Below are 12,663 nucleotides of genomic sequence, written 5' to 3' on the forward strand. Positions count from 1 at the left end.
GGTTTTTAAAAATAGGATGCAGCATATTGTGAAGTTCAGTATATTTTGAAGAAAAATAGTTTAAGTGTAATATATGATTTCTGTAGGTTCTAGTGGTTCAGCATTGTACATGGTTTTTAATTCTGGGATGTGTGTTTTGTTTTTAAAGTCTGCTATTAGATGTACACAGTTTTTGCATTCACAAAGATGCTAATGTCACAGAGTTTTGATAGAAGACAGTGTCAACTGCAAGGACCCTCAGCACTAGGCAGTCTTCATTTCTGTACACCTAATGACCTCATGCTGGTTCTCTTCCTTCTTTTGTGTTTTTATTTTTTAAATATAAAAACAGATGTGAGGAGGATCCTGTCTGAGGGAAATACCAAACAGATTTCCTTTTTGTGTTTTTTGTTTTTTTCAAGGTAAGAAAGAGGTTTTTTTGCCTTTTTTTTTTTTTGGCAAGATTTTTGATCCAGTTTTACAGGTGAGGGCAGAGCTGGGACTGAACCCCAAGTTTCATGACTCCCAGTCATCTTTTCCCTGTGCTTGCTGCTCCCCTCTGTTTACTTGTCCCTGGGTTTCATGTTGGTTTGCTCTTTCTTGTGCCTACGTGGGTTTGTGTCTCCTGCTGGTTCTGTGTCTCTGGTTATTGACATTTTGATCAAGATAAGACTTAACATATTCCACTTTCTTCATAACATTAATATCTAAAAAGTTGTTCCATTTGTCATTCATTATCTGTTAGGATCCCAGAACCTCAGAAACCGCAAATGAAGCTGTGTGGCGGATAAGAGAATTTGGTACTGATAGTTGGGTCTAAGCCCACACAGGCACACAGATAGGTTCATACCTCAACAGAAAATAACCCACAAGAGCAAAAACAGATATGAATTTGTCAAAAAGAATTCATTTATACAGTTACAAGGGCTGGCTATACAAGTCCTGCGTCAGAGGGCAGTTGATCAGAAAGGGAAGATCTCGAGTTCCTGGGAAGTCTGAGGTCAGGGAATGCGTACGTTCTCATTCAGACAGCTCTGTGATTAGGCCAGGCCCACCCAAGATCATTTCCCTCAACTGATGCGGGACATTACACCTGAAAAATCCTTTCATGGCAGTACCTAGCCAGATTGACACAAAGTCATCGTACATAATATTGTGTCTAGATTAAAAGCCCGTAGATTTTTTCCTAAATTAGTTGTGTGGGCTTGGGATTATCTTGGGAAATGACTTACTTGTCATTTACCATTGAGTGCAAATTGTTTTAGAACATACTTTAAAACCACTAACATTAAAGCCTAATTTTAATTAGCACTGCTTTTTTCTAAGACATCATTTGAAGTGAAGACTTAACACATTTTTTTCACTGTCCTATGTTCAAGGCTTTATGTTTACAGAAGGCAGCAGTTTATGAGAGTACACATGCAAACAGAGTGCTGCAGTGGGGGTTATATTAAAGCAAATAGTGTCTTACACTCTGTAAACCACCCCTTAGCACATTACTAGAAAGGTGTTGTGGCATCTGGATGGTATCTAGACTGAAGTCAGCCAGGCACTGTATAAACCCACACAGGCACACAGCTGGGTTCATACCTCAATAGAACAAAACCCACAAGAACAAAAACAGATATGGATTTGTTATAAGGAATTCGTTTACATTTACAGGATTACAGGAATTCATTTACACAGTTATCACAGTAGCATCTAAATGTTGTCTAGCTTAAAGTGAACTAGGCACTGAGCCTTAGGAACTCACCTTTGGTAAGGCAGAAGAGTGTACTCTTTAGTCATTATTTTTACTAAACACCGTTAAATACATTCATTCCTGTCAGAAGGTGGCTCAGGGGTGTAGTTTAAAGAGCTGTTTTATCCTTTTACCTACTTGGTAAGTAGAATACAACCTTAAAAAGATTAGGTCTAAAAAGTAAGTTGTTTTGCCAGGGAATCAAATGAAATACATGTTTTCTTGTTGTGTTAATTTGTTTTTCTAGAGAGAAGACCTAGCTCTTTTGTGATGTATAACTTCATTCAGGGTGTAGAGCATTGCCCTTGCATTCAGTAGGGGTCAATAGTTGTTGAGTGAATGAAGCTCTGAACAGGGCAGTGGTGTACTAGTTACATCCACCAACCTCCTTTTCATTAAAACAGCTCTGGGAGGAACCTGTATTATCTGGTCATTGTTTTCACAGGGATATATTGTGAAATAGATAACATCTGTCTTTGTGAATTTATTCAGAACTCAGTTTGATTTTTTACTCCCTACTGCTGTGAGTAAAAGTATAATTTGGGATGGATACCAGTATACATTTTTTTCCTTTGTAGTATGAAATTGAAAGTCTTTATAATTGTGCATTTTTCCATAGAGGTAATTACATACATTTTTCCATATAGGTGTTTAATGGTTAGAGATTGGAAAGGAGAATAAGGTCATTGAAGATAACTAAGAGGGAAGTTGTTTCTGTGCCTTTCCCTTGTAATGCTTTTTCACCCTCTTGTCCAATGAGTACAACTTCATCAACTGGAAAACAGCGTAAAATATAGGACTCTGTCCTACATTTCAAAACCACTTACTGTTTGTTACTAAATAGACTGCCTTCAGGCATTGCATTTTTTTTTCTTTCAGTAAAATACAGGAATAGCAAAATTGTATTCCTCCAGATGATGTGCTTATGCGTCACTTAAAAACACACCTCAGAAATGGTGAGAATTGGGGAAGGGAAATATCTTCGTTAGCACAAGACAGATGCCCTAGGAAGCAAGCAGCTATTACCCAGGCTTATAGTTCCCTAGAGCTGGATTAGAACTGGAAAGGTTAGGAGACAGTAGCTCAGACATTTCACCTCCAAAGTAAATTAGAAGTTTTTAAGGATTCTGAGGCAGTGTGAGAAAAGCAATGTCCCTCCAGGTCTGTGCAAACGTCTCAGCCCAGAGATTGGGTCAACCTCGTCAGGACAACCAGGGATTTTTTTTGTTATCTAATCTACGTTTCAGGACTCAACTCACCATGTGAGACTTCCAGGTCTCAATAAATGATGATAGTTTTTAGCTTTTAAAGAATTAAATGTAAGACACTGATGTCAGTTGTTTTTGTGTTTGTGAGACATCATTAGATGAGAGAGAGACTGAGCATCAAGCCTGCAGCTTCACCAGTAAGATTCCGCAACCACAGGGCCCAGCTCACAATTGGAGATGGTGGAGGTCTTGCTAGAAAGGAGCAAGTGAAGCCTGGTCAGGTTGATGTTTTCATCAGCTTATTTACCATTCCCCCTTCCAGGGTCTCACTGTAGCTCTTCTGTTGTGTTACTTTTTCCTGTGTCTTCACTTACGGAATTTCTTTTGCCCAGCCTTTTTTTTTTAAAACGGGACATTTCATTCCCACTTATTCAGAACCTGCTGATTATCCTCGGTCACCACTCTTTGCTTTGATCAGTTTCTTTGCTCACTATTAGCAGCTGCATCAGAGATGGGGAAGGAGCAAAGCTCAAACACATTGCCCTTCACTGCAGTACCAGTTAAAGTACACAGAGGGTGGGCCAGCAGACAGGGCATTTAACTTTCATTTTCTCGGCCAAATGAGAGTTAGTAAAATGTTCTTTTATAGACCAAATTATGGTGAAATGGTGGATGTTGGTAATATTTTTAAATGACATTTTGAGTTCCATTTGCTGCAAATTTACTTAGTTAGATTGACCGTTTTCTTTCGTTTTTCTGTTGCGCTTGCTTTGCCATCACCTAGATTTCTTGGCTCTTACACTAGCTCTGACTACTTGAAAAGGAGCGTCAAGTGGTAAGACTGGCAATTAATGTGAGGCTGTTACATAAGGTGTCCCTCACTGTGTCACTGGCATTATGTGCACTTTCAGATTTTAATGTTATCATCAGGCGCTTAGTCTAAATTCATGAAAGCAAGATTAAAAAGCTAATCATAAGACTAGACTTCTTCAAAGAAAAAACTATGAAAATGAGCAGGGGCATTCCAAGTGTATATGCTGTTGTTTGTGCACATAAAGCTAGTGCAGCTTTGGCATTCAGCAGTAAGGTTTAGATGGCAATGTTGCAATTATGGGTCTTTTTAAAAGATTTGTGTGAATTTTGTGTTACATATTAACAATTGGCAATCTGGAAAAATACACATACGTGGCACAATTTGACTTAAATGAACCTTGTGAAATAAAGCAGTATCTGCTGCTCTAGCAGTCATTTAACCAAAAAATGGACCTGGTAACTCAAGGGGAAATTTTAAAGTAAAAGGTCCAGTTTTTTTAGTTTTACTGAAACACAGATACGCCCATTGTCTGTGGCTACTTTGAGGCTGTAACAGCATAGTTTGAATAGTTGTGACAAAGGCTGTACAGCAAAAAAAACCAAAAACATTTACTGTCTGGTGTTTCAGTGAAAAAGTTTGCCAACCACTAGTCTGTGACATCTGTTTTTGTGATGCTGCAAGTATGCCAGATGCCAGATACAAAAACAGAAGTGGGTCTAGGGCCAGGTGTGGTGGCTCACGCCTGTAATCCCAGCACTTTGGGAGGCCGAGGTGGGTAGATCATTTGAGGTCAGGAGTTCAAGAGCAGCCTGGCCAACATGGTGAAACCCTGTCTCTACTAAAAAACAGAAAAATTTGCTGGGCTGTAGTGGCACCTACCTGTAATCCCAGCTACTTGGGAGGCTGAGGAAGGAGAATCTCTTGAGCCTGGGAGGCAGAGGTTGCAGTGAGCCAAGATTGCGCCACTGCACTCCAGTCTGGGCGACAGAATGAGACCCTATCTCCCAAAAAAAAAAAAAAAAAAAAGTGGTCTCAGGAAAATTTGTGCCATGATATGTTTTCAGAATATTTGCAAGACCTTCTTATCAACGTTACTACTTTTTGTAAATAACAAATATCAAAATATACCCAAAATTTCACCTGCCTTTGGTTGCCATCTTCTGGATGTTTTACTAATATTCTTAAAGTATTTGTGCTGTCTGAACATTTTTTGTGCCAATAAATGGTTGAATCTGTTCTTATATTTCAGTAGAGTAGCAACCCACACTTATGAGAATAAATTATGAAATTTCTGAATTTTTTAACTTAGAGCTACATGGAGAAATGAGAACTTGTTTTGTAAATGTGAGTCCATTTTCAGGTGTTGGCATTCTCCTCATTTGTTAACAGGGGAAAGCCTGCTGAAGCTGATGTTGTGGATAGATCATTTGGTGAGAAACGCTATGAACCCATCCAGGCCACTCCCCCTCCTCCTCCATTGCCTTCGCAGTACACCCAGCCTCCTCAGCCTGTCACCAGCACCTCTCTCCACATACATTCTAAGGGACCACATGGTGAAGGTAGGAAGTTTGGAAGGAGACATTATAACACAGTAATGCTTATGAATAAAATTCTGGTGGTTTCTAGGCAAAATGTTTTTTACATGAAAAAATACATGCTTGAAACCTTTGGGCTGGGAACAGTAAAAACTAAGAATTTTGTTAAAAGTATGTCTTCGCTTTTTACAATTAGGACCCTTATTTTGGACAGCCTTTTAGCTAAGCAGATTTTAATCTATTTTATGCTACTCTCTAAATCTTTAGTGCTTGCCAGTGTATCTAAAGATGGTTTGTAAAAACTATTGTATTTTATCTTCACACACTGACATAGAAAAGCTGTAACGTTTCACATAAAATGTATCCAACAGCACTTTGCCTTTTGCACTTACATACCAGGTAGATAATGTATACCTCCAACTTACTGATCTTAAGAGCTGTGTTAACATTTTACCCTCAGACTTATAACACAGTGTTTCTCTTTCCTGTTAACAGGCACTTTCCTAGCACAGATTTCTCTATTCCCTTAGGAGGCACCTTCCAGGGCTTGTGAGTCTTGAACCGGACATGTTGTAGTTCTGGATTGAGACTTTTTTTTTTTTTTTAAGATTTTTTTTCACACACAATTATGTTTACAGATAAAGACAGTTTAAAGACAGTTTTCATTCTTACTTTTCAGTCTTTATGCCTTTTCTTTTTCTTTTTTTTTCCTTTTTTGAAATGAAGCCTCCCCCTCAACCAAGCTAGAGTGCAATGGCTCAACCTTGGCTCACTGCAACCTCCACCTCCCAGGTTCAAGTGATTCTTCTGCCTCAGCCTCCCAAGTAGCTGGGACTACAGGTGCCCGCAACCACGCCTGGTTAATTGCTGTATTGTTCGTGGAGACAGGGTTTCACCATGTTGGCTAGGCTGGTCTCAAACTCCTGACCTCAAGTGATCCCCCACTTCGGCCTTTCAGAGTGCTGGGATTACAGGCGTGAGCCACTGCACCTGGCCTTCTTTCTTTTCTTGCTGATTGCACTGGCGAGGACCTCCAGTGAACTGTGGAATAGAAGTGGTGAAATTGGACCTCTGTTGCTAGTTCCCGATCTTAAGGAGAAAGGACTTTATGTTTTACCTTTACAATGTTAGCTGTAGAATTTTCATAGATGTCCTTTGTCATGTTCAGGACATTCCCTATATTCAGAGTTTGCTGAAAGGAGTTTGTCAGATGTTTTTCTGCATGTATTAAGATGACCATATGATTTTTCTTGTACTGTGGTAAATTATGTTACTATGTTCATGAGGAATTTGGATTCGTAATTCTTGGCTTGTAGTGTCCTTAATTATTTCACAGAGTTCAGTTGGTGCTATGTTACACTGCCTCTGGCAGTGCATAGAAAATCCTGTGGCTCCACTACTGAGCCAACACTTGGCGTCATTAAACTTTCTGGTTTTTCCAGAAAAAAAAAACAGATGTTAAATAATATTTGGATGTTAAATAATATTTAATGCTTTTTGTTGGTTTTGTTTAGCATTTTCCTAATGAATAGTGGGTGTATTTATTATATGATTATTAGACATTCTGGTTTTCACAGAGACTAGTGCCAGTCTCTGGAGCCAGGAATCTTAACAGCTGGCCCCTGACTCCAGCACAGGGTATACTCATGGCACCACATGTCCATGCTGCCCTCATCCCTTAGCATCACAGCTCGCCTCCAGCGCTCAAGAGTCAGGCTCTGGCTGTGCGACCCACACTTGGGCCTTGACTCCAGCACTGGGACAAGTTAAGCTGGGAGAGGGCTATTGCAGCTTTTTTCAGAGAGTTTTTTAAATGCTTATATGTTCGTTTTTCAGGAAATCCAGTGTCATTGGATTTTCAGAATTCCTTAGTGTCCAAACCAGACCCGCCTCCATCTCAGAATAAGCCAGCAACTTTCAGACCACCAAACCGAGAAGATACTGCTCAGCCAGCTTTCTATCCCCAGAAAAGCTTTCCAGATAAAGCTCCAGTTAATGGAGCTGAACAGACTCAGAAGACAGTCACTCCAGCATACAATCGATTCACACCAAAACCATATACAAGTTCTGCCCGACCATTTGAACGCAAGTTTGAAAGTCCTAAATTCAATCACAATCTTCTGCCAAGTGAAACTGCACATAAACCTGACTTGTCTTCAAAGTCTCCCACTTCTCCAAAAACTCTTGTGAAATCACACAGTTTGGCACAGCCTCCTGAGTTTGACAGTGGAGTTGAAACTTTCTCTATCCATGCAGAGAAGCCTAAATACCAAATAAATAATATCAGCACAGTGCCGAAAGCTATTCCTGTGAGGTAAGACTTTTGCCTTTGCTCAAAGCATTGGCATTGTGATTTTTCTCATGTCAGTTTGTTGTAGTTTATTTGACTTGGGACTTCGAAGTGATCATTTTAACTCAACCTTTAAACTGAAGAGTGTTGTTGCAATGAATGCTTTTCATAGAAGGTCCTCCAGGAGGTACAAGGTGTTGGTAAAATAATACAGCTAACAGTCATGTGTGGTTAGTAGGCACTGTCATCATCCCTGTTTTACTAAGAACTGAGGTTGAATGACAGCAGTTTGCCCAGGGTCACACAGCTAGAGTGTGATGAGCCTCGATTCAGCCGCTGGTCATCCAGCCTATGAGCCCATGCTTTTTTTTTTTTTTTTTTTTTCCCTGAGACTGAGTCTCACTCTGTCACCCAGGCCGGAGCGTAATGGCACAATCTCGGCTCATTGCAACCTCTGCTTCCTGGGTTCAGGCATTTCTCCTGCCTCACCCTCCCGAGTAGCTGGGATTACAGGCATGTGCCACCACGCCCTGCTAATTTTTTTGTATTTTTAGTAGAGATGGTGTTTCACCATGCTAGCCAGGCTGATTTTGAACTCCTGACCTCAAGTGATCCACCCATCTCGGCCTCCCAAAGTGTTAGGATTACAGGCATGAACCACTGCACCTGTGTTGCCAGGTTGGAGTGCAGTGGTGCAATCTCAGCTCTCTGTAGCCTCTGCCTCCTGAGTTTAAGCAATTCTCGTGCCTCAGCCTCCCAAGTAGCTAGGACTACAGGCTTGTGCCACCATGCCCAGCTAAATTTCGTATTTTTAGTAGAGGCAGGGTTTTGCCATGCTGCTCAGACTGGTCTTGAACTCCTGGGCTCAAGTGATCCGCCCACCTCAGCCTCCCAAAGTGCTGGGATTACAGATGTGAGCTACCATACCCAGCTGGGAGCCCATACTCTTAACCACCCATGGCTTCCTGTAACCTCCTGACCCACTGGTAAGGTGAATGTGGAGAGCATCTAAAAACGTTAAGGATCTGTGTTTCTCATTCATTATTTGTTCCACAGCGATGCTAAAGAGAAATCAAGATAGAATAACCTCTGACTGTTTAAAGAGTAGCAGTTAGTAGTAAGATGGCTGAGCAAAGGAGGCAAAGCGTGCACTCCTGGAGGCTCCCTGCAGATCCTCTTTCCTGTCTTTCATTCCACAATGACTGACCAGATGCATCTGGCCACACATAAGCTCATCTCATCCTCCTATAGCCAGTTCCATTTTGACGCCACCATAAAGCAGAAGCACTTGCAGGCAGGCAGAACCAAAGGTCAGGACAGCCATCTGAAGTCTGCTTTCCAAGAGAGAGGACGGTTGTGGCAGTCACAGCTGTCCTTGCTTTGCATATCCACGGGTGGTCAGGGACGGACACAGTTGGTCCCTGCTGTGCAGCTCAGGCTGCACTCTGATCCCTTGCTGTCGTGCCATAGGATGTCATCCCTGGCATTCCGGTCATGCTGGAGCAAAGCTGCAGCTACCTTCATGTAATTCTGTTTTGTTGGTCTTTTTGCTCACCTTTAAGCCCTGGCTCAAAACTACACTTCAGGAAGTCTTGATAGCCTCTAGTTTTGAAGCACTCATGGATACCACATCTCCTTTGTCTTTGATGTTCTGTGATTACAGAGTTAATCTACTGTCTTTCTTTCATGGATGTTTGGGATGTGCCCATACCAGGGTCTTCACCTCAGGGAACATTGGAAGCCTTACCTTCTGTAGTGTGGGCACTTGGTCCTCAGGGAATGCTGAGACAGGACAATTCTCATGCACACTTAAAATCCTAGGGAGATTTTATCAAGTCTGAGATGCTGTCATATGGGAGATGTATCATTGTTTTGTGTCATTAAGAAGGGAAGAACAGCCAGGCACAGTGGCTCATGCCTATAATCCCGGCACTTGGAGAGGCTGAGGCGGGCAGATCATTGGAAGTCAGGAGTTCGAGACCAGCCTGGCCAACATGGTGAAACCCCGTCTCTGCTAAAAATGCAAATATTAGCCCGGCATGGTGGCGGGTGCCTGTAATCTCAGCTACTCTGAAGCTGAGGCAGGAGAATTGCTTGAACCTGGGAGGTGGAGGTTGCAGTGAGCCAAGATCACACCACTGTACACCAGCCTGGGATACAGAGAGACCAGGAAGGGAAGAACAGTACTGCCTATTAAATTGTGACTTACCAGTTTTAAAGCACCGATTTCATGGATTTTAAAATGTGCTTCATAAAACTCAGAGTACCTCTTTAAGTATCCTTTTTCCAGATTGCTTGAGATCAGAAGTGTTTCAGATCTTGGATTTTTTGGGGTTTTGGAATATTTGCCAAAATGCTCCAATGAGCATTTCCTTTGAGCTTCTTCATTTTCACACTCAACAAGTTTGAGATTTTGGAACTTTTCAGATTAGGGATGTTTCATCAGTAATCGGTTGTGTAAGGTATTAGGTTTTGTGTGTGTGTATGTGTGTGTGTTTCTTTTTTTAGACTGAGTCTCTCTCTTTCACTCACACTGGAGTGTAGTAGCACAATTTTGGCTCACTGCAACCTCCGCCTCCCAGGTTCAAGCGATTCTCCTGCCTCAGCCTCCTGAGTAGCTGGGACTACAGGCACGTGCCACCATGCTCGGCTACTTTTTGGTATTTTTAGTAGAGACAAGTTTTCACCATGTTATCCAGGATGATCTTGATCTCCTGACCTTGTGATCTGCCTGCCTTGGCCTCCCACAGTGCTGAAATTACAGGTGTGAGCCATCATGCCTGGCTGGTGTCAGGTTTTATACATTCAGGTTGCAATTCAGTAGTGATAGTCACTTTAGGCTAATTGCCTTCAAATTGAATTTTTGAAGTTTCTCTAGAATTTTTGAAATTTTTCTAGAATGGAATTTCTCTAGAAATAATATTCTGTGAAATAACCCTGTCAGTAAAATTTATTGCTAAAAACTTACCTTGTTAAAGTAAGTACCTTCTTTATTATATGGAGAAATAAAAGTAAAATGAAATCATGTAATACAATAGTAGTAAAAGCAAAGCACCTGTGTATTATGATTTCACTCACTAGCCATTTCTGAACTTTCAGTCCTTCAGCCATGGAAGAGGATGAAGATGAAGATGGTCATACTGTGGTAGCCACAGCCCGAGGCATATTTAACAGCAACGGTGGCGTGCTGAGTTCCATAGAAACTGGTGTTAGTATAATTATCCCTCAAGGAGCCATTCCCGAAGGAGTCGAGCAGGAAATCTATTTCAAGGTCTGCCGAGACAACAGCATCCTCCCACCTTTAGATAAAGAGAAAGGTAAATGTGTTTATTTTTCTCCTTAGTTTTGATAACTTAAGAGTTGCCCTCTGTGCTTCAAAGCTGATAGTGCTTGGCTAAGGGGGTAACGCAGCACCTCTCTCTGCCTCCATGCTGGGCCACTAACAGCATGTTCCTTTCATCAGGGAGGTCCTCTCAGATGAGTGCTATATCGAGGGGTACCCTGGGGACAGTGTTGCTAGTGGCAGTAGGTGGCCAGAAGCAAGGCTGTTGTAACCACACTGCCTACTTTTACTTTTGGTGTGAAATCAAAAATGATGGCATGGGATGTCCCTCACTTGTGACTGCTGGGCTGACCTAACCACGTTTATCTTTGAATCAGTCAGCCGTTGCATCTCTAGAGACGGGTTAGGTTACACCCACTCAGAAAGGCTTTCCTGTGCCTTCACCTGATTGGAGAACCTAAACCTCTTGACAGGTACTGTCCTCATCACCTCAGAACCTAGCACTGGTAACATATCCACAGAGTGCATGAGTGAGTCTTAGAGGAGATTACAGTATGTTTCTGAGCTTCTTAAAGAAACTTATTTTCATAATCCTCCTGGATCTATGAGGATATTATAATGAACTGTGTCGTTATTTCCCTTAGCATCTTTTAGCAGTGCTTTTACTTTCCTAAATAACTTAACTTTAGTTTGCTTTCTTACATTTTGCCAGAATACTGATATCTGATTCTGTACTCTGATATTGGGGATATCCTGTTTTAAAAATCAGTAGGATTGACAGTCGGCTCTGTATGAATCCCTTTAACCATTTCTGTTGCAAACAAAACATTTTAAAAATGGAAAATATGTCACTTTTGTAAAAAGTACATTTGAATATGTTTTATACTATAGATCTATATGATTGAATGCAGTAGCCACTACCTGCATGTGGCTAGCTAGTACCTAAAGTGTGACAGTTTTGGATTCAAAGATGCTAAAAATGTGAAATACACACCAAGTTCCAAAGATTTCATATATTGGTTACATGTTGAAATAACAGTGTTTTGGCTATATTGAGTTAAATAAAATATTGTAATATTTGACGTCACCTGTTATCTTTCTAATGTGGCTACTGTTAAATTTTAAACTCTGTTAAGCGGCTGCTGTTAAATTTTTTGTGGTCAGTGTTACTGTGGAGAACTAGCTCCGTTAGGCTTGAGCGTCTCATTAGAAGCAGGGTGAGGAAAACTATGGGTCTAGAAGACAGACCACAGCCAACCTCTCTGCCCATCCCCTTTGCCAACTCCAGGTGAAACCCTGCTGAGTCCCTTGGTGATGTGCGGGCCCCATGGCCTCAAGTTCCTGAAGCCGGTGGAGCTGCGCTTACCACACTGTGCGTCCATGACTCCTGACGGTTGGTCTTTTGCTCTAAAATCATCCGACTCCTCGTCGGGTATGCTGTCTTCACTCTGTCCTTTGGGGGCTTTGGGGACTGTCGTTGATTAATCCCTGGGCTGCTGATGCTACCCATGCTGTATGTTAGCAAATCTCTACCTCTATTCCTGTGGCCTTGTAGGCATCACCAGTGTTTTCACGTTTATTTGTGGTACATATATTGTAAATAAATATGGAAATGTAGAAGAGTTTCTGCCTTTTAAAAATCAATAATTTGGCCAAATATTGACTATTCCTTGGTGTTCAGCAAAAAGATTTATTGTCAAATTTTTCAAGATTCACTGGGAGAATCGTTATTGTCCTGCACATGTAGGCATTTTTATCTTCTTATTAAAATGATTTCATTGCTTTATATAACTTTTCTATTTTCGGTTTTTTT

General features: G+C 41.3%; 1 protein-coding gene across 12 annotated transcripts in view; it reads left to right on the top strand.

Moving 5' to 3' along the window:
- Positions 1 to 12,663, top strand: part of TJP1 (tight junction protein 1) — a 237,820-nt gene that overhangs the window by 221,835 nt on the left and 3,322 nt on the right. For 3 of the 12 annotated variants that reach the window (XM_017518967.2, XM_017519001.2, XM_017519002.2), the window contains 5 exons: positions 3,713 to 3,763; positions 5,132 to 5,301; positions 7,114 to 7,591; positions 10,667 to 10,884; positions 12,139 to 12,282. In XM_017518967.2, the coding sequence (XP_017374456.2) occupies positions 3,713 to 3,763; positions 5,132 to 5,301; positions 7,114 to 7,591; positions 10,667 to 10,884; positions 12,139 to 12,282 (1,061 nt within the window). The remainder of the gene's footprint in view (positions 1 to 3,712; positions 3,764 to 5,131; positions 5,302 to 7,113; positions 7,592 to 10,666; positions 10,885 to 12,138; positions 12,283 to 12,663) is intronic. The other 9 variants (XM_017519013.2, XM_017518997.2, XM_017519018.2 and 6 more) reach the window with 5 other exon arrangements.

Source organism: Cebus imitator, unplaced genomic scaffold, assembly GCF_001604975.1.
Source record: "Cebus imitator isolate Cc_AM_T3 unplaced genomic scaffold, Cebus_imitator-1.0 Scaffold19, whole genome shotgun sequence".
Classification (NCBI taxonomy): Eukaryota; Metazoa; Chordata; class Mammalia; order Primates; family Cebidae; genus Cebus; species Cebus imitator.